General features: G+C 53.6%; 1 protein-coding gene across 1 annotated transcript in view; it reads left to right on the top strand.

Moving 5' to 3' along the window:
* Duox1 (dual oxidase 1) overlaps positions 1-20,081 on the top strand; it is a 28,863-nt gene extending 8,782 nt beyond the window's left edge. Inside the window, exons 12-33 of the mRNA XM_048332629.1 lie at positions 861-1,036; positions 1,223-1,341; positions 1,458-1,595; positions 2,243-2,356; positions 3,009-3,208; positions 4,067-4,252; positions 6,629-6,854; positions 7,363-7,456; positions 7,703-7,878; positions 9,733-9,802; positions 10,168-10,284; positions 10,676-10,854; positions 11,165-11,395; positions 11,837-11,936; positions 12,194-12,243; positions 13,713-13,840; positions 16,745-16,898; positions 17,149-17,381; positions 17,614-17,772; positions 18,816-18,971; positions 19,065-19,193; positions 19,881-20,081. Of these exons, the coding sequence (XP_048188586.1) occupies positions 861-1,036; positions 1,223-1,341; positions 1,458-1,595; positions 2,243-2,356; positions 3,009-3,208; positions 4,067-4,252; positions 6,629-6,854; positions 7,363-7,456; positions 7,703-7,878; positions 9,733-9,802; positions 10,168-10,284; positions 10,676-10,854; positions 11,165-11,395; positions 11,837-11,936; positions 12,194-12,243; positions 13,713-13,840; positions 16,745-16,898; positions 17,149-17,381; positions 17,614-17,772; positions 18,816-18,971; positions 19,065-19,193; positions 19,881-20,003 (3,258 nt within the window). The 3' untranslated portion in view covers positions 20,004-20,081. The remainder of the gene's footprint in view (positions 1-860; positions 1,037-1,222; positions 1,342-1,457; positions 1,596-2,242; positions 2,357-3,008; positions 3,209-4,066; positions 4,253-6,628; positions 6,855-7,362; positions 7,457-7,702; positions 7,879-9,732; positions 9,803-10,167; positions 10,285-10,675; positions 10,855-11,164; positions 11,396-11,836; positions 11,937-12,193; positions 12,244-13,712; positions 13,841-16,744; positions 16,899-17,148; positions 17,382-17,613; positions 17,773-18,815; positions 18,972-19,064; positions 19,194-19,880) is intronic.
* The last annotated feature ends 652 nt before the right edge of the window (positions 20,082-20,733 follow it).

Here is a 20,733-nt window from a genome sequence, read left to right as displayed (position 1 = left end):
GTGCTGGGCATAGTAGTACACACCCGTAGTCCTAGCATGCAGGAGGCCGAATTGAGAAGATGGAGAGGACGGGATGCCAGTGGCTCACGCCTATAATCCTAACTTCTCAGGGGGCTGGGATCTAAGGATCGCTGTTCAAAGCCAGCCCATGCAGGAGAGGCCATGAGACTCTTATCTCCAATTAACCACCAGAAAACCTGATGCGTCACTATGGCTCAAAGTGGTAGCGCACTAGCCTTGAGTGAAAAAGCTCAGGGACAGTGCCCAGGCCCTAAGTTCAAGTCCCATGACCAATTAAGGGAGGAAAAAAAAAAGGAAGAAAAGAAAAAAGAAGATGGAGTTTCAAAGTGATGGATATAGGGAGATGAGAGATGAGAGAGAGAGAGAGAGAGAGAGAGAGAGAGAGAGAGAGAGAGAGAGAGAGAGAGAGAATGTGGTGATATATTATTGAAGACTGTCTCCAAAAAGCAATAGTCAAAAATTTGATTTTTTAAAACACGTTTTACGTTCTGAAGAATAGGAACCACTTAGTTTCACTGACATGGTAAAGCACTTACCTAGCAACCTCAAGGCCCTAAATTCAATCCCCACTACATTATTTTTTTTAATGTGTTGGAGATTGTCTGATGTCGGATGCATTCCAACTGCATAAAATAGGCAGAAGTAGGGAGAAAGGTTCCCGTACATGCGTGAGTTAACGTGTGTGAAGCGCTCGGAGCCTGGAGCCTAAGCAGCCCTCTCCAGGCGTCAGTGATCATGGCCGTCGCTTTGTGACCCCTGGAGCTAAGGCCCGGGAGCCTCCTCTGTGCTCCAGGCTGCATGCTAGCTCCTTCTACTCATTCCTGCCTACTTGGTTCCAGGTGCTGGAGGCCACAGCTGCCCTGTACAACCAGGACCTGTCTCGGCTGGAGCTGCTCCCGGGTGGGCTCCTGGAGAGCCATGGGGACCCTGGACCCCTATTCAGCACCATCATCCTGGACCAGTTTGTGCGACTACGGGATGGGGACCGCTATTGGTTTGAGAACACCAGGAATGGGTAAGACCTGCCTGAGCTCCACCTCAGTCTTCACCTTGGCTGAGGCCATAGCCCCTCTGCCTGGCCCTGGCAAGCCCCTCCCATCTTTCTCCACCCTCCCACACCCCTCCCCCCCCAGTCTTTTGGGTTCTTTCTCCTTGGGGTTCCTGGGCCTAGAAGCCTGCATCGCTCTCGTCCCTTTCCTAGGCTGTTTGCTGAGGAAGAGATTGCAGAGATCAGAAACACGTCCCTAAGGGACGTACTGGTGGCTGTCACCAGTGTGGAGCCCACTGCTCTGCAGCCCAATGTCTTTTTTTGGCTGGCAGGTGAGTGACAGCTGGAGTTGAAGGTGTGTGTGTGTGTGTGTGTGTGTGTGTGTGTGTGATTCTGTGCCAGAGCCTCTAGCCAGCACTCCCAGCGCTGGCTTCTTCTGCCTCCCCAGGAGACCCCTGTCCACAGCCAAAGCAGCTCAGCACCGAGGGCCTACCAAGCTGTGTCCCTCTCATCGTTCGTGACTACTTTGAAGGCAGTGGATTTGGCTTTGGGCTCACGATTGGGACCCTATGCTGCTTCCCATTTGGTAAATGTGATGGGTGGGAAGGGTGGGGCTAGGTGCCAGCTAGGGGTTGGTTTGGGGGTGGTCCCATCGATGGCAACAAACAGTACAGATAGCTGTCCCTCTAGCAGGGGAAGGGGGCACACGAAGTGTCTTGTTGCAGAGAAGTGAGCCTCCCAGCAGCCTCCCTGGTCTCCTTGGATCCCCTATGATCCAGCTTGGTCAGAGAAGCCTGAGTGAGATCATAGTCAACAACTATTAGCAGGAATCTGGACCTAGGGGACTGTCTGAGGCCAATTCTCACTTGAGAACCAGAGCTGGGGCAGATCTAGCTCCTGGGGGCAGGGCCTAGGACTCTGTCTTTGGCAAGACTGTGTCTGGGTAGACCAGATGTACCTATGACTCAAAGGTACTGGACTTCATCACTGGCTGGAAAGGGGTCCGAGGAGTAGAAGCAAGGATGGTTGGAAGACTCCCTCACATTCTACCCAAAGCTCTTCATGGGCTGCAAAATAGCTCTCTGTCCACAGAAGTTCACAACTTGAAAGAGTTGCATAAGACGCGGGAGGTGAAGGAAGCAGGAGGCGTCAGCCAAGGAAAGGAGTTGGGAAGGGAATCACTTCCATCTCACCTTCCTGAGCAGCTCACTGCCTCTCTCTCTCTGTCTTCAGTGAGCCTGCTCAGCGCCTGGATTGTGGCCCGGCTCCGGATGAGGAATGTCAAGAGGCTCCAGGGCCAGGACCGTCGGAGCATCATGTCGGAGAAGCTTGTGGGGGGTGTAGAAGGTAACCAGGGTGCTGATAGGAAGGACATGGCTCAGAGTTGCCGCCTCCACTTCCATCCTGAGAACCTAAGGAAAAGGCCTCTCTTTTCTAGCGCTGTAGACAAGGCCAGAGCAGGTGATAGATGTTGGACATACAACCTTCCAGTTTCTATAGCTCCTCCCAAATCAAGGGAGCATGACAGATTTGTGGAGACATCATGAGACCCTGCCTACATCTCTCAGGGCTATTATGACTCACAAATCCCTGAAGACGTTTGCTTTGTGGCATCTCACCCTGGAACTGCAGGCAACAGAGGCGTGATTATGAAGGTCTGGAATCAGACTAGGGTTGGAATCTTGATTCCACCACTGTGGGCTGGCTGTTGGGCCTTTGGCAGATTTTTTTCTTTTTCAATTTATAATCTCTCCAAGCCGATTTCTTCTTTCTGGTAAAAATAACAGCTTCCAACACCATAGGTTTATGGTGAAAAATAACTCATGTGGAGCACATAGTAAACACTCTTGAAAGGGTAGTCATTTGTTTCTTTTCCATGAGGACACCTCTGGCGTACTGTTGGGGAGGGGACAGCCCCAAGTCCCTAGGAATCCATGGAGTCCAATCCTGAGCTGGCCCTCTCTCTCCCGGCTGGCCTAATCCATCTTTCTTCCCCCAGCTTTGGAATGGCAGGGCCGCAAGGAGCCTTGCCGGCCTGTGCTTGTCCACCTACAGCCTGGGCAGATCCGTGTGGTGGATGGCAAGCTCACAGTGCTCCGCACCGTCCAGCTGCGGCCCCCTCAGCAAGTCAACCTCATCCTGTCCAGCAACCACGCACGCCGCACGCTGCTGCTCAAGATCCCGAAGGAGTATGACCTGGTGAGGGCCAAGCTGGCCTCTGGCTGCTTGTTCATAGCCAGAGTTAAGAGAGACAGTTAGGTGGAAGCGAAGGAACACTGGGCCAGGAGGCAGGTTTCTAGTCCTCAAAGAGAGATAAACTTGAACGTGTTTGCCCTGTTCTGGGGTTACGGGATGACGTGATACTTGTTTATTCCTGCAGCCACAGTCAGCTTCCTCCTGTTCTAAGGATGCTCTCATAGGTCCTACCTTGGGGTCCTTGGAAGGAGCTCGGTTGTTCCTTACCCTTCAATTTCAGGATCTAGTGACTTTTAGGAATTTGGAATGGGAGCTACATCAGAGGCGGATCACGGACTGACTGCCTAGTTTCAGTATGGAACTGGAGGAAGAATAGCTTCGTAAAAATGCCTTTGAAGCCAGGCACTGATGGCTCATGCCTGTAAGCCTAGCTACTCAGGAGACTGAGATTTGAGGGGCATGGTTTGAAGCCATCTGGGACAGGAAAGTTTGTGAGTCTTCACAATTGTGAGACCCCAATTAAGGAACAACAACAACAAAAAAAAGCCAGAAGGGGAGCTGTGGCTCAAGTAGTAAAGCACTAGCCTTGAGCCAAAAAAAACCTCAGGGACAGTGCTCAGGTCCTACAAGGCTACAACAGTGTCCTCCCCGCCCCCCCCCCCGGTATAATCTATATGAAGTACCCCACCCCCCGGTATAATCTATATGAAGTGCCCCACCCCCTGGTATAATCTATATGAAGTGTCCCACCCCCTGGTATAATCTATATGAAGTACCCCACCCCCTGGTATAATCTATATGAAGTGCCTCCTCTTAAGAGGACTTGACAAATGGTTGTTCTTACATCTGCCACTTCTGAAGGTGCTGCTGTTTAACCTGGAGGAAGAGCGCCAGGCCCTGGTGGAAAACCTTCGGGGGGCTCTGAAAGAGAGTGGGCTGAGCTTCCAGGAGTGGGAAATGCGGGAGCAAGAGCTGATGCGGGTAGCCGTGACGCGGGAGCAGCGTAGCCACCTCCTGGAGACCTTCTTCCGGCACCTTTTCTCCCAGGTGTGTATGGGGGATCAGCTCCGTCATCGTGAACGAACCTGTGGCGGCATCCTTCCCCAAGTGAGACCGTGGGGTGAATTTTGAGGAAGTCAGGAGGTCTGCGTTCTCCGCTGATCATCAACTCTGTCACCACTTGGGACAATTCACCTGATGTTATGTTACAGGGTCCCTAGAACAAAGGTCCAGATTTGGAGGGGGTCCCAACAAATAAGGACTGGCCATTTGTCCCACCAATGAAGCAGAAAAGTAATGGTAGAAAAGGCAAGAAAGGAATTGCATCAATATAGCCACACGCGGAAGATAGAAGAGATCAAACATCTCAGCTCTACCTTCTGGGGGTACTGTTGACAGCTTTCTGATTCTTTCAGATCCCATACAAAAGTCTGCAAGAGATGTCCCTGTCCCCATCTGAATCCTATCCCAGATATGAGAGGGAGGTCACATCCAGGAACCGGGCAGGACAAGCTTAGCAAGCCTGAGAGCCACAGTTCATCCCTTCTGAGGGAGAACGTAGCTGCCAGTGGTCCCCTAAAGTATTAATACTCACCGTGTAGACTTTTGACAGCTAATGGGAAGATGCGGGGTACTAAGATAGGAAGAAAAATTCAAAGCTTACATACATTTCCAATAGAAGGATAAATGTAGGCTATGGAGTAGAACCACAGGGGAGAGATAAGATAAATAGGGCTGGCCATGAGGCTAAGTGGCCTGTCATCTCACGTTCTGGACGCTGAGGTAAGAGAATCTCAAGTTCAAGATCAACTTGAGTTGCGTATGGAATTCCTATCTCAAAAAAAAAAAAAAAAGAGGTGGAAATGTAGTTCAGCAGTAAAGTGTTTGTCTAGCCTGTCTAAGGTCCTGGCTTCCCGTCCCTAGCATTGAGAGGAAGAGAGATAGATACAGCATGGTTCCCCCAACGAAGAGGTTTGTTGAGGTAGGCAGAGTAAAGACATCATAAGAACTGTAAAACATGTAGGTTAAAAGTCAGACAAGGGGCTGGGGATATAGCCTAGTGGCAAGAGTGCCTGCCTCGGATACATGAGGCCCTAGGTTCGATTCCCCAGCACCACATATACAGAAAACGGCCAGAAGCGGCGCTGTGGCTCAAGTGGTGGCGTGCTAGCCTTGAGCGGGAAGAAGCCAGGGACAGTGCTCAGGCCCTGAGTCCAAGGCCCAGGACTGGCCAAAAAAAAAACCAAACCAACCTAATACTAAGACTCCAAGGCCCTGAGTTTAAGCCTCAGTAGCAGGCACAGAAAGAAGAAGAGGAGGAAGAGGAAGCGGAGGAAGAGAAGGAAGATTGGCTAGGGAGAGAGTTTTGTGGGAAACTGTCACTCTGTTATTCAACGTATATATCTGTGCCAGATGTGGAAAATGCACAAGAATGGAAGGGCTCTTGGCTGGGAGAATTCCAGGTCGAGCCTGGCAACCTCCAATCACCTCATGGGGAGACCTTGTGCCAGGCAGGAGGTGGGCTGCTGTCTCCTGGGAGTGGCTGTCAAACCCAGATAGCTGTCAGGGTGCTTTCCTCTTTCGAAACGTTGCCCACACAACAGTTCTTGTTGATTGTCACAATAACCCTGTGAAATGAGCAGGGCAGGTGAGGAAATGAAACCCAGACAACTGAAGAGAATTGCCTGAGGTCGTGCAGCAAGCCGGTAGCAGAGCTGGGACATGAACCCATATGTCTTGCTTCCAGCCCCGGGCTCTTTCCATTAAAGCGCCTTGTTCAAAGCTGTGGCCTTATGAACCACAACCAGGCTTAGACTGAATAGCTGAGTTGACAGGCAGGAAAGACAGGTACCTTGGGCTGTGGCCTGTCTGTTCTCTGACTGGGGCAGCCCCTGGGTGAGACAGAAATGGCCAGTGATGAGAACTGCCTTTCTCTCAAACCCTTTCCTTAGTTCAATTTCTTTTAGATGTAAGTAGGAGAGACCCATTTTAAAGGGGTCAGGTGACTCTGAGGATCCAAATCATGTCAGGGATTCCAATGAGAAAGCTGTCACCAAGCAAGACTGCTCCCCTGTTAGGCTACCTCTGTTTTCTCTCTGGTTCTTATGTTTTCCTGGATCTCTGAGCACCTGAAGGAGAAAAGTGGTCTCTATCTTGTGGATTTTCTTGGGCTCAGGACAAAACTTATCTAGGACTTCTTCCAATTCTAGGTTGCCCAGCTCAGATCAAGTTTGTATCCCTGGTCCAGTCAGCTAAGGCAGAAGGGCCAAGACTTGATAGCACAAATATGGTTCTGGGGTCTGCCCAAAGGGCTGCTTATCTATAAGTGGCAGGCAGACCCCTCAGCCGGGGCTTCTCCATAGCCTTCGAGTCAAGGCAACGTTATCTCTTTTTCTCCCTCCTTCTGTGGCTGCCCAAGCACAGGTATTGGACATCAACCAGGCAGACGCAGGGACTCTGCCACTAGACTCATCTCAGAAGGTTCGAGAAGCCCTGACCTGTGAGCTGAGCAGGGCTGAGTTTGCTGAGTCCCTGGGTCTCAAGCCCCAGGACATGTTTGTGGAGTCCATGTTCTCTTTGGCCGACAAAGATGGCAATGGTTACTTGTCCTTCCGGGAGTTCCTGGACATCCTGGTGGTTTTCATGAAAGGTAAGGGAGGAGCCTGGACAAGGAAAGGGGACGGAGACTGGGGTGTGACTGAGCTGTTGGAGACAGGAAGCAATGGGGCTATATCTCCAGACATGGCAGACGCCTGGAACTGCTCAGGTGGGAGTCAAAGAAGCAGAATGAACCAGGCCCTGGTGGTTCCTGCCTGTAACCCTAGCTACTCAGGAGGCTGAGATCTAAGGATCACAGTTTGAAGCCAGCCCAGGCAGGAAAGGCCATGAGACTCTTATCTCCAACTAGCTACCAAAAGACACCAGAAGTGGAACTGTGGTTCAAGTGGTGAAGGAAAAAAAAAAAAAAAGCTCAAGGACAGTGTCCAGGCTCTGAGTTCAAGCCCCAGGATAGGGACCAAAAACAAAAAAACAAATTAAAGAAGCAGAATGACCCCGTGCTGTGCATGGCAGTGAGTCTTCACACCGGCTGCCTCAGGTCAGCCCAGGGTGCCGAAGATGGACCCTCGTCCTCCTCACCGAGGCCTTTCTTCTCCCAGGCTCCCCTGAGGAGAAGTCTCGCCTTATGTTCCGCATGTACGACTTCGATGGGAATGGCCTCATTTCCAAAGAAGAGTTCATCAGAATGTTGAGGTCAGTCCTCTTGGATGGCCCGACGAAGCAAGGGCAGAAACTGCAAGGGGAGGGAGGAGACCTGGAAGGAAAAGCAGAAGCGGAAAGGGCACGGAGGCCTCCTCTTTAACTCTGTAACCACCTCCTGTTAGAACTTAGGAAGGGGCTTGGGATTCGGCCAGATGAGGCCCTGCCCTGTAGGCCTGCGGCAAGGAGAGTCGGTGGCTGTTGTGTCTGGGCCTGACGGTTGTTCTTCCTCAACCCCAGATCCTTCATCGAGATCTCCAACAACTGCCTGTCCAAGGCCCAGCTGGCCGAGGTGGTGGAGTCCATGTTCCGAGAGTCGGGCTTCCAGGACAAGGAGGAGCTGACATGGGAGGACTTCCACTTCATGCTTCGGGACCACGACAGCGAGCTCCGCTTCACACAGCTCTGTGTCAAAGGTGGGAGCGCCTGGCAGGCAGGGCTGACCACTCTGTCAGACACAGTGCCCACACAACTCTTAGGAGCCCACAGAAAGAGCTGCATTAAAAAAAAAAAAGCAGCAGCGGCTAATATATATATATATATATATATATATATATATATATATTACTGATACAATTATAAAATACATTTTCTAATTTGTAGTTTTATTTGTTTGAGGAAAGGGGTCCAAGATGGAGGTTCTTCAGGCCCCTGAAAGTCATTAGACAGCCCTGCTGGTGCGATGGGTAGAATGAGGATGAGTGGGAAATGGTGGCCAGAGCCCTGCTTTCTTTGGCTCCTGGCCAAGCACCCATCCTACCCAGGGCCTAGTGCTCAGGGAGGGGAGGAAATAGTGTCACCTTGTTACAGTCCTCCCTCCCTGGGCCAGGCCCTATTCCCCTCAATCTGAGGTGTCTAGGGATAGCGTGGTGTCTCTTGTTATTTCCTCTCCCTCCCTGGACTCTCTCTCTCTCTCTCTCACCCCCCCCCCCCGGCTAAAGTGTTCAGTATACATTTGCTAAGAGCCCAATTCTATTGTCTTTCCCCCTGCTTCCTGCACTACCTGAGTCTGGCTCGAGTTAGTAGACGCTAGAATCAGAGTGGCAGGTGGCAGACAGAAGGGGTCTGTGTGTGACCTGCTCTCTCTGAGCGCTGTCATGATGTCTTCTCAGTTTCAGATTCTCACTGGGACATGTTGAGACCCAACCCAGTCCCTCCCAGGATTAGGAGAAGAGTGGAGGCTGGGCAGATTCCATGGGGAATCAGGAGCGAGTTAGAGAAAATGGGGGTGAACTTCTGAGCAGAGCGTCTCCTGGCCCTGGGGGTAGGGGTGGGGTTGGTGAAGCAGCCTGCCACCTTTCCTAGGTAATGGGTGCCTGGGCCTGAGGGAGGGGCAGGGCAGTTACCTGGAAGCAGGCCATGAACCTGCTACAGAGGCCCAGGGACATCCAGTTATGATAGGGACTGAGGACGAAGCAGAGGGGTCGCTTTGCCTGTTGTCTTGTTTTGCTTTGAATCATTGCTGTGCTTTGTTGTTTCTCCAGACCTTATTTGCACGGATTTTTAAATGATTATAAACAATACAAACAGCACTCTACCTGTCCCCTTGTTTTTCTATTTTGTTTTAAATTTTTGCCAGATTTGCTGTTCATTGAACCATTTAAGCATATAGACCATGTACTTTGTTTAAACACTCAGATTCCATTTAGATCAGCGTACTCACTTGTGGCCTTGGCTATAGACCAGGGTTAATGTGGAGATTGGTTCAGCACTTGGAAACTGTCCTAGAAAGTCCTAGGCCTTCGCAAGAACCTGGATTTGCAGCTCCATCTTGTCCTGTTAGCCAAGACAGGAACAATGAAGTGCAGTTTCCCCCATCCCCCACCCCCAGTATTCTATTATAAACAGTTTAAAAGAGAAAAAAATAGAAGGATTTTTTGAATGATTTTCCCCTCTATCTACCACCTAGACTGTACATTTAACTCTTGGGAGGTTTTAAATTGGAGGACCTTCGACAGAGTTTTTGTTTTTGCTTGCTTTGTGTTGAAAAGGGCTTTAACAGGCAAGTTACATAGTTTCTGAATGTTACTCCAATACCCCATGCCAGTCCTTGTATTGGGACACATTCTCATGGATGCCTCCCTAGTCAGTTTCACTTCAGGGCTTCCTTTTCTGGGTCCAGTGCCCACTAGAGAGGCAAGGGATGAGGCTCGATGTCCATGGAAGGCGGACCCTCTTTAGGTACATGGGAAAGTAGGGTGTTATGCACTGAGCCAGGCTCCCTAGTCTCTGGGCATCGAGCTGCTTTCTAACCAACCTCTGCATTGCAGGAGTGGAGGTACCGGAAGTTATCAAGAACCTCTGCCGCCGAGCTTCCTACATCAGCCAGGAGAAGATCTGGTGAGCCTTCACCCAGGAATTGCCATTTCTCTCCCCAGAATGGCTGAGATCAGAGTCCCTACATTATTCCATATAGTATCTTCCAACAAACCAGAAAAGGGCACCCCTTACTGTAGGCAGACCTAGCCCTGTGGCAAGCCTACTAGATTTCAGTGCTCACTGCCTGGGTCACATGACCTGGGAGAGGGCAGACATAGGAAGAGGCCTCAGCTGAGACCCCCAAGGATCTCTCGGTCTCTGTCTCTGTCTCTGGGAATCCCACCGCCTTCTCCCCGAGAGCTCTGATGTTTTCTGGAGCAAGTGAGCTTGGAGGCAGATGAGGGGCAGGAAGTGGCCAAGGTCTTATCTCTTGCCTTCCTTCCTAGTCCCTCTCCCAGAATAAGTGCCCGTGGCAATGTCAAAACTGAGATGTCACCACTGAGACTGCAGTGCCCCGGTGACACAGACCCGCCCCAGGAGATTCGACGGAGATTTGGCAAGAAGTACGTCGGCGGCGTTTATCCCCTTGGAGCCCGGACAGCCCATCCACCCGTTCAACATGCCACTGCTGGATGGCAGTCCAACACACAGATCATTACAAGGCCCCACTGGGAAACGGTAGAATAGGGGTGAAGAGCAAGAGGCTTTGACAGTCAAGAAAGCCTTCCTGGAGGAGGCGTCCTCTGGGCTTCCCATGAGGACTGTTTAGGGGTGCAGAATTAGCCTTTAACAGAGAGGGGTCTGAACCTAGCTTCTGAGTGAGTGGCCGAAAGCCCCAGTTTGTTCAGTAGTTCCCCTCAGAGAAGCAAGATGGGGGGGGGGGCGGGTTGTCCCCCTGGAATAGAGAAAAGAGCTCAAAGTTCCTGTGCCCCCCCCCGCCCCCCCGCCGCCCAGGGTAACTTCTTTCCAGCCCTTGCTGTTCACCGAGGCGCACCGAGAGAAGTTCCAACGCCGCCGGCTCCACCAGACCGTCCAGCAGTTCAAGCGTTTCATTGAGAACTACCGGCGCCACATCGGCTGCGTGGCCGTGTTCTACGCCATCTCCGGGGGGCTCTTCCTGGAGAGGGCCTATTGTGAGGGGGGGCATCACTTACTGCAATCCATCCTGGGGGGTGGGGGGGGTGGGCGGTGCCCCCACCCTAACAGATTCTCCCGGGGGGGCGGGGCCGGGGATGAGTGACAGCCCTAAGGGCAGGGCCTGCGGTGGGCGCTTGGCAACCAGGTGAACGTGTTGTAGGTTGGTCTCTTGGTGTCTTTCTGGGGAGAGGGCCCTCTCGGGCTTAGCTAGGGAGGTGCTGTCACACCTGGGCCGTGCCCCCTCCTCTCTACGGGGCTCTCTGACCTCGGCACTGTTGTCACCCCCCTCTCCTACCCCACACACAGACTACGCCTTTGCGGCACACCACCGGGGCATCACCGACACCACCCGTGTGGGCATCATCCTGTCTCGGGGCACCGCAGCCAGCATCTCCTTCATGTTCTCCTACATCCTGCTCACCATGTGCCGCAACCTCATCACCTTCCTGCGGGAGACCTTCCTCAACCGCTACATCCCCTTCGACGCCGCCGTCGACTTCCACCGCCTCATCGCCTCCACCGCCATCATCCTCACAGGCAGGGCCCAGGCTCATGGATGCTTTCCACCTCCCCCCCCTCCCCACCCCACACCTGTACTGTACAGTACACCCTGAGAGCTTTCTCCTCAAGGATGGAGTTGGTGGAGAGTAAGTCGTAGAGGCCCACGCTGCCCTGAGTGCCTCTCCCCTAGCTTTCTTCTTCCTGCCAGTCCTGGGCCTTGAACTCAGGGCCTGGGCACTGTCCTTGAGCTTCTTTTTGCTCAAGGCTGGCTCTCTACCACTCGAGCCACAGCGCCACTTCCGGATTTTTCTGTGTATGTGGTGCTGAGGAATCGAACCCAGGGCTTCACTCGTGCTAGGCGAGCACTCTGCCTCTAAGCCACGTTCCCAGCCCCTGGTCGACATCGTCTACCTTGGGCACCTGCCTTTGAGCCGTCCTTAGGAATTCCCAGGGGCCCAACGCTTCTTCCTTTCTTAGTCTTACACAGCGTGGGCCATGTGGTCAATGTGTACCTGTTCTCCATCAGTCCGCTCAGCGTCCTCTCCTGCCTCTTCCCTGGCCTCTTCCGTGATGATGGGTGAGTGCGGTACCTAGGGGTGTGCAGACAAAGGGGGGGGGAAGGATATCTTGCATGTGGAAAAATTCAAATCCTTTTGGCCAGAGGAAAGTGTTATCCTCCAGACTCTGGGAGAAACAACCACCAGCCTACGCTCCTAACCTGAAGTCGGCAGGAGTGACTGGGTGGTTGGCAAGGGGTGCCTCCTTGGGGGTGGTCTTCCTGGATGTCTCAAAGAACTCCTCTTGAGGTTATCCTTTGCTGTCTGTTGCACACAGGTCCGAGTTCCCCCAGAAGTACTACTGGTGGTTCTTCCAGACTGTACCAGGTGAGCACCAGCTTTTTCCCTTGGTGAATTTCCAGGCTGAACTCTGAACGCCAAGGCGCTCAGTTCATGATATCCCAGAACATCCACACTCATTCAGCTCTCACTGTGAGCTCGCTTCGGTCCTGTGGGCCAGGTGACATCTCCTGGGGAGCAGAAGACTCAGATCCTCCCCTATTCCTCCCCTGGGAAGGATTAACCAGCCCCTCGTGGGTAGCGCCCAGGGGAGTGCCGGGAGCACGCAGGAATGCTAAGCCCCAGTTGTATGCTGGGAAGAGCCAGGTAAAAGCCCCCTCCTCCCCCTACCTCCTAAGATGGCTTGACGAGGGCTATTTAGGGACCTATTCCTCACTCCCTAGAGTCATCCATTTTAGAGCGATTAGCTGCGAATCTATTCAAACTCTTCTTGGGGATCTATTTATATTTCCAGTCTGTTCTCTCCTTGGGGTAACACATTTCCCCCCCCCCCTCCCCTATACTCACATCTCTCTGCAAAACAGTGTGGGTAATTTATTTATTTATTTAAATCCTAAAAAGCTCCGCTTTGAACTTCAGAGGGTGCTTGCTAATTCCCCCCCTCCCCCCCTCCGCACATTGGGATTTGGCGGATCAGGTTGTATTTATGTTCTCCTCTCCGTTCAGGACTTGACAGGCTGTGGTTGGATCCCTTCTTAACCTTTGCTTTTCCACACTGCAAGGCTCTAATCATCCTAATTATTGCCTTTCTCCTCCTTGATCACCTGAGGGACTGTTCTCTGCGATTTCACCCCCCCCCCCACTGCCCCCACCTGGGCTTCAGCATTATCTTCCCACATAGCTCTGGCCTGGTCTGCGATTCTGTCTAGTCGTGGAAGAGGCTTTCTACACACTCCAGGCTGGTGCTGGGGGATCGGGTGATGAGCTCAGACGATGTGGTCCCGATCCACCCATTAATGATGCCAGCACTCACGTGGCGTGTTGCCAGTAGCCAGGTGTAGTGATACAGGGACACGAAGCAAGCCTTGACTCTGTGAGGATGGGGCCTGTAATTTCTAATCCATGCCCCAGAGATCCAAGGACACTTTTCCTCGCACTCTTCAATCATTTCTTTAGCACACATTTACACAAGGCCTATAATGTGCCAGGACTTGCCTCAGGCGCTGAGGATTCTGTGATGAGCCAGCCTAGCCCAGTGCTTGTTCTTGTAGGCCTAAGAGTCAAGAAAGTGAGAGACATATATATATATATTACATAGATGAAAATGGCCATGTGACAAGGGCTATGGAGAAGGAGCGGGGTCTACTGAAATGAAAGGCACCTGGTCTCAGTGTGGTGGGGGGATGGGCTAAGGACACAGGGCTTTGTCGTTCCACTTAGAGAAGTGGAATGGAGAGGGTCCTTGACCCTAGAGACCTCAGAACACCCCCCCCCCCGCCCCCGGCAAAGCACTGCCCCTCTGTCTCCAACCCTCCTGTTTCCTGTTCACTTTGCAGGACTCACAGGTGTCGTGCTGCTCCTAGTCCTGGCTGTCATGTACGTCTTTGCCTCCCACCACTTCCGCCGGCGCAGCTTCCGGGGCTTCTGGCTGACCCACCACCTCTACATCCTGCTCTATGTCCTGGTGAGGGCTATGGGCAAGACCTTCCCAGGGAGGCTAGGAGTGACAAATAGCTTCTCTAGCCTCTTAATTATTTCAGGTATCCTCTTCACTTCTCCATATCCCTCTTGAAAGGTGGAAATGGTGCTGTGGGGTTCCCCGGGAGGATCACCTCCATATGCAACCTTTGGAGGGCACTTCCCCAGCCTGGGTTTTGCATTAGCAATGCTTGCAGGCTGGTCTACATTCCTCACAGACTCCAGACTCCCCCAGATCCGTTTGGCCCACACAGTCCTGCCCTTGAAGAGCTGGGTTGGGGCTCCTGGGTAGACTGGGAACCCGTGGGAGGAGTCACTCTGTCTCAAGAAACTTCAGTGGGTTCTGGCGGTGTCGTCCTGGCCCTCTTTGGAAGGGGGGAGGGGGATTGCCATCCCACCTGTAAAAGGTAATGAGCTGCTCACATCATCCTCAGGAGGCCTGCTGACAGGATGGATTTCTAAGACTCCATCTGTATCCCATTTCGTTCTTAACCTGGGTCCCTTGTTGCCCTTCCTTTCCATCCTCTCCTTCGTCTATTGCTCTCTGTCGTCTGTGGGTTTGTTATCAGCTGATTTGCCTGTTCAGTTCCTGTGCCGACTCTGACATCTATCCTTGTGTTGTCACTGCTGAGTGGCACCCGGAGGGCCTTACCAAGAAGCTAAATCAAGTCCCAACCCTCCCTCTCCCCCACCACCACCACTCCCCACCCCTGTGGTTCCCACCAGCCCATGGCTTGATTGCCAGCATTCGAAGAGTCCAGAGCCCCAAGAACTAGCCTCTTCATCCCCAGCCAGAACTGCACACGGGGGTCATCTTTGTTCTGAAACGAGGAGTCCGCCTCGGCCTCCCATTGTTTGACCTGCCCCGTCCAGGTGCGGTTTTGGCCTCATTCACAGAGGGGAGGAGGCCCTGATCCATCTTGTCAGTGCCTGGGCAACTCATGGGTCTCAAGTGATCCACATTTGGCTTAGGGTGCTTCCTAGAACGGTGGATGCTATTTCCCAAGAAATCACTCCATCTCTGGGGAGTTTTGGCTCACATATTCCTCCTCCCCCTCTTCTCAAGAATAGGTGGAGCCCATGTACTTGCTCCTGGTGATGAGAAAGCAGCTTCTTTGAACTAGGGGAGAGGCCCAGACGAGTAGCTAGCCTGGCTCCCTGAGACCCAAGACCTCTTTCTGCTTTCTCAGTCACTAGGATACAGAACCACTGGCAGGAAAGAAAGGTTCCGGCCCCCTGTGCTGGGCAGTCCTGTCCTGGTCTCAAAGACCCTCTCCTCCTCCCATGACCACTTGGGCTTTGGGCAGAAAGGGACGTTACAAGTAAAGGACCCTGGGGGAGGATGCCCGGGCTCCCCATCCAGGCTGAAGAAGGTAACCTAGCATCTTAGAAGCTAAACTGGCTCCTCAGGAGCAGGAATCTACAGCAGCTTTGTGGCTTTCAAAGTAAAGCCATCACAAAATGGGGTATATACACAGAGGAGTAGGAGATCAGCCTGCCATTGTACTCTGGAGGCTTTGGAGAGCCTTGGGGTGGGGGGACTTTGAGAAAGCAGAGCCAAGTCACAGAAGAGTTCCCAGAGGCCTAAGCTCATCCTGTGGAGAAAAAGCTTGAGAATTTGGGACCCCTCAATGGAGGGAAAGGATTCCTGGAGGTGAGACCGGAGTTCAGTCGACAAGTCGTCAGCAGAAGGTCTCTTGTGCATTTCCTCTGTGTGAGGTCCAGCAGGAGGAAACTCTGACCCTCACTCTTAGGAACCTCAGATTCACTGTAAAGGTGCGCACACACACACACACACACACACACACACACACACTAGCATGAACAGAGGAGCAGGATGATCCTATCGTAAGGTATAGGAAGAGGATTTCGTCAGCACTGAACTGGTTAGGGGAGCCTTTGGGGAAAAGATGGGACTTGGGCCAACGTTTTAGGAGCGATAAGCTAAACGGTGACAGGAAATGATGAGTTGAAACTGAAGAGCATCTGGGCACTGGTAGCTCAAAGCCTGTCATCCTAGCTACTCAGGAGGCTGATACCTGAGGATTGCATTTAGAAGCCGGCCCCATCTGGAAAGTCCGAGACACTCTTATCTCCAGGAAAGGAGGTCCGAGTTAGGTGTTCGTAGCTTCCCAAAGGGGGACGCTCGTTTCCCCAGTGGTTACTGATGGGCCGGCAGGGGCTGCTGAGCACTGAGAGTGCATTGAACTGCTCCCCCTGCATTCAGTGCGGTGGGGAGAATCAGCAGTAAGCACGGAAGTGAATGGGCCCCCCCCCCCCCCGCCCCGAGTGATTGTGGAGCCAGTCGGAGGAAGGTGAAGGTGGGGTGGGGCCGAGGGGAGGCTGGAGGAGGCGGCATTTCTGCTGCAACTTGGAAAAGGAGATGAAGGTAGCCACGGGCAGAGCTAGGGAAAGGACAGCCCAGGCCAAGCCTAGCCTTGAGAAAAAGAATTTCAGGGACAGTGCCCAGGCTGAGTTCAAGCCCCAGGAACAACACACACACACACACACACACACACACACACACACACACACGAACAAACCCAAGGGCTAGCAACAGTGCTCAAGTGGTTGCAACATTTAGCTAGTGTGCTCAAGGCCCGCTCGCACTGGCTGCCTTGAAGAGTCTCAGCTACCGCACGGGAGTCAGGTGGCTTGGGTTAGGGTGGCCACGGGAGACGGGAAAATAGTATCCCCATGGAACGCTTTGGAAGATGGAGTTGCGAGTAGCGAAGTCTTAGGATCTGGGAGAAGTGTGGTACCCGGTGAGGTGGGGATTCGATGTACCAGCGGGGAAGGATGAGGGGGTCTAAGGCCAGAGCCAGCCCCATACCCCTGTTATGGGGATCACTGGCTGTCAGCTGGATGCGGTACTCTCTGCTCTCTCCAGCTCATCATCCACGGCAGCTTCGCGCTGATCCAGTTGCCTCGGTTCCACATCTTCTTCCTGGTCCCAGCACTCATCTACATGGGGGACAAGCTGGTGAGCCTGAGCCGGAAGAAGGTGGAGATCAGCGTGGTGAAGGCGGAGCTGCTGCCTTCAGGTACCAACTGTTATCAGGGGAGCAGCTGACAGGGCAGGGGCGGAGCCCCAACAACAGTCACCTGGAGGCTGGCAGGGCAGGGGTCCGATGGAGTGGAAAGAAGGAGGAAGGAAACGCTTTTTAGCCTTTCTCACTACAGAGTGGAGGAGTCTAGGCCTCAGCTGAGGCTGTGGTTGGGAGGGGGGGTGGGAACACTCTGGGGGGTCACCCTTGCTAGATTGAGGGCACCAGCTCTCCCTCCCTCCCCTAGGGGTGACCCACCTGCGTTTCCAGCGGCCCCAGGGCTTTGAGTACAAGTCGGGGCAGTGGGTGCGGATCGCCTGCCTGGCCCTGGGGACCACCGAGTACCACCCCTTCACGCTGACCTCCGCCCCCCACGAGGACACGCTCAGCCTGCACATCCGGGCGGCGGGGCCCTGGACCACTCGGCTCCGGGAGATCTACTCACCCCCGACGGGCGACGGCTGTGCCAGATACCCGAAGGTACCCAGACCCAGGCCAAAGGTGCCACGTGCACCCACGGTTCCTTCACGAACCCCGGCCCTCCACAATGCCCCTCCCTCCCCCGAATCCAGACTAGATTTCAAATAGGAGGAGCCACGATCATTCCTGCTGCTGTCCTTCCTCGCTCCATAGAACTGTCCTTCCCCTTTCCCTGCTAGGCCGGGGCCTGGGGGTGATGAAACTGAACCCACACTCACTGCCCTCCCTACAGCTGTACCTCGATGGACCCTTTGGGGAAGGCCACCAGGAGTGGCATAAGTTTGAGGTGTCCGTGCTGGTGGGAGGGGGCATCGGGGTCACCCCCTTTGCCTCCATCCTCAAAGACCTGGTCTTCAAGTCATCCGTCAGCTGCCAGTTGCTCTGTAAGAAGGTGAGTGGCTCTCGTTCCTAACGGCGCTTGCTCCTTCTTCAGGGTGCCCGGGCCCCTCTCTGGCCTCGGTGCTTCGCCTCCTCCATCTGGGAAAAGGTAGTTCAAAGCCTGGAAGTGGGAAGGTAGTGTCAGGACATCCCCAGATTCTGAAGAGCACAATTGGTGTAGGGATGCCTACAGTCTCCTACCTGGTTTCTTGGGGTTCCTTCCTTCAACTAGGATTTGCTTCTGGGCCAGCCCTTTTCCACAGAAAAGCACGCTTGGGGGTGGGCTACGTGTGGAAGTGGCTCAGGTCTCAGGAAGAGGAAGAGGAAGGGAAGTAGCCAAGGCAGGGCTATCCCCCGTGAATAGTGCTGACTCCTCCAGCCCCTCTCCTCCAGCCTCGACCCAGGGGCAGGCCCCTGCTCGCCTCTCTGGGCCTGGCAGGTGAGTCACAAGTGCCGGAATGCAGCCCGCCCAGCCCAGATGCTGTCAGCACTCAAGAGGGTGACAGCTCCCTTCCTCTTTTCTATCCTGGTCAGCTCTTTTGCTCCTTAACCTACAGTCCTATTTCTCATTTTCCCTTGGAAAACCGGAGTCCCCCCTCCCTCCCCTCCCACCACCAAGGGCAGCCCTTACTATCTGCTGTCCTTTCGGGCTTGTTCTTAGCCACTGGTGAAGCAGCTGGACTCTACTGAGCCTGCTCTATGAAGTGTTCCTCAATCCCAAAGAGCCCCCTCCCCAGGCCTGTTGATGGGCAGCCTCCTGATGGGGCAGAGCCCAGCAGAGGGAGTGCTAACCCTGAGAAAGCTGCTTCCTACCCAACAGTCCCTCCACTCTTAACTGCAGAGGGCCCTTTTCTCTGGCCTCAGGCAGCCTACCACTTCCACCGCTCTGTGCCCTGGGGCAACCTGTCTCTAGCCTTGACGCCTGGCCCCGTAGCCCCCCTCCCCCCCAAAAAAGTCCATCTCCCACGCTGTCCGTGGACAGGTAGAGGCTGGCTTCCTACAATGTAGGGAGCCCAAGTTGAGTGGATCCTAAGCGCCACCCGTGTCCCCACTCAGATCTACTTCATCTGGGTGACCAGGACCCAGAGGCAGTTCGAGTGGCTGGCTGACATCATCCGGGAGGTGGAGGAGAATGACTGCCAGGACCTGGTGTCTGTGCACATCTACATCACCCAGCTGGCTGAGAAATTCGACCTCAGGACCACCATGCTGGTGGGTCGCAACTGGCCAGGCAGGGTAGGCGTTGGGTGAGGAGTCGGGCCTGGGGGCATCTAGGCGTGACCTTCCTCCCGGTCTCCTCCCCAGTACATCTGTGAGCGACACTTCCAGAAGGTGCTGAACCGGAGTCTGTTCACGGGCCTGCGTTCCACCACCCACTTTGGCCGGCCGCCCTTTGAGCCCTTCTTCAATTCCCTGCAGGAGGTCCACCCCCAGGTCGGCCCATCCCACAACGAGGGTCTCTTCGCTTTTACCATCTGGGTTCTATGCAGTTTCTAAACCCCTTTCAGGGAAAGAATCCATCCCCTGGGAGACTGGTTGGTTAACAGAATAGAAAATAGGTGGGGGGGGGGGCGGGGCTGGGATGTAGCTTAGTGGCAAAGTGCTTGCCTCGCAAGTGCCACGTCCTGAGTTCGATCCCCAGTACCAAAAAATTAATTAATTAAATTTTAAAAAGAAAAGAATAGGTAGGGAGGGTCACCCAGAGGGACCAGGAGAAGCAGCAGGCAAAAAGGATCTGCTAGTTCTGAAGCCATGACTCGCCCAAAGAGAAAAGCTCAGGAAGGGAACTAGCCCTCATCGTAAATGCAGTCTACCTTCCCCGTTAATACGAAGTCAGCCCTGATCCCGGACCCTGAGCTAATTTTCACCACGAACACGAGGCTGGCCCGTATGAGAAGCACGGATCCAACACTTACCAAGCCTGAGTTAGAAGTACTGAGCCACCCCTCCCCCTGCAGGGTGCTAAGCAGACATTCCTCAGGAGCGCTGGATGGGCTCTTGCCGATGACACGCAAGGGATGCTAGTCTGAATCTTGAACCTGAACCTAGCATTCTCTCTGAACCCTGAACCGAGCCTGCTAATGGGCAACGTAGCAGTTTTTACCTGTTCTTTCTGTACAGGTCCGGAAGATTGGGGTATTTAGCTGTGGTCCTCCTGGCATGACCAAGAATGTGGAGAAGGCGTGTCAGCTCATCAACAGACAGGACCGGACTCATTTCTACCACCATTATGAGAACTTCTAGGCCCAATGCCCAGTGACTATTCACTGCCCAGCAGCGGCGTTGGCCCGCACCTGACTTGCACTTCCGGTTCCTGGCTGCTTCGGCTCTTTCTCCATTTCCACCTCCCAGCTTAGTCTGGGAAGCCGTGTTCAGATACCATGTGTGGGCTCAGGTATCTTCGGCCCAGAATGTATCTCAGCCTAGAGAAGGGGGGAGGAAATGTTGGGGAGCTACAGGATGGGAAGGAGGGGAACTACTGATTTGGGGGGCAAAGTGAAGCCTCGTCTCCAGATTAGGTGGAAAAAGGAAACCCCCAAAACAAAACTCAGTAGACAAGCTGCTATTTGCCCGTGCGTGCATGCACGCGCCCATGTGCACACGCGTGTAGGGGGAACACAGGCCTACGATGAAGTGGAGGCATACGTGCTGGCATCTTGGAACCCTCCCCGCCCCCTCCCCCACCATCCTCTCTTCTGGGCTCCTCACATTCGAAGGCTCTGGAGAGTGTGGAGTCTGGACTGGCAGGAAGCAACTTACAGAAATGTCCTAACCCAACGGATAGTCTCCCGGGTCTTTAAACATGTACTACAGTCAGATATAACTGGCCCAACACCTACTACAGTGCCCCTCAGCCCTTTCCTCCCTGCTAGAATAGTCTCTTTTGCAAATAAATCACTTTTCTACCTCTGGGGTTCCTTTTTTTTTCTGCTGCAGGACAGAGTTCGGCTTGGGCAGAGGAACCCACTCAACC

This window comes from Perognathus longimembris, chromosome 23 (assembly GCF_023159225.1).
Source record: "Perognathus longimembris pacificus isolate PPM17 chromosome 23, ASM2315922v1, whole genome shotgun sequence".
Taxonomy (NCBI): Eukaryota; Metazoa; Chordata; class Mammalia; order Rodentia; family Heteromyidae; genus Perognathus; species Perognathus longimembris.
Note: the sequence above shows the minus strand (reverse complement) of the source record. Positions and strands in the feature narration are given on the sequence as shown.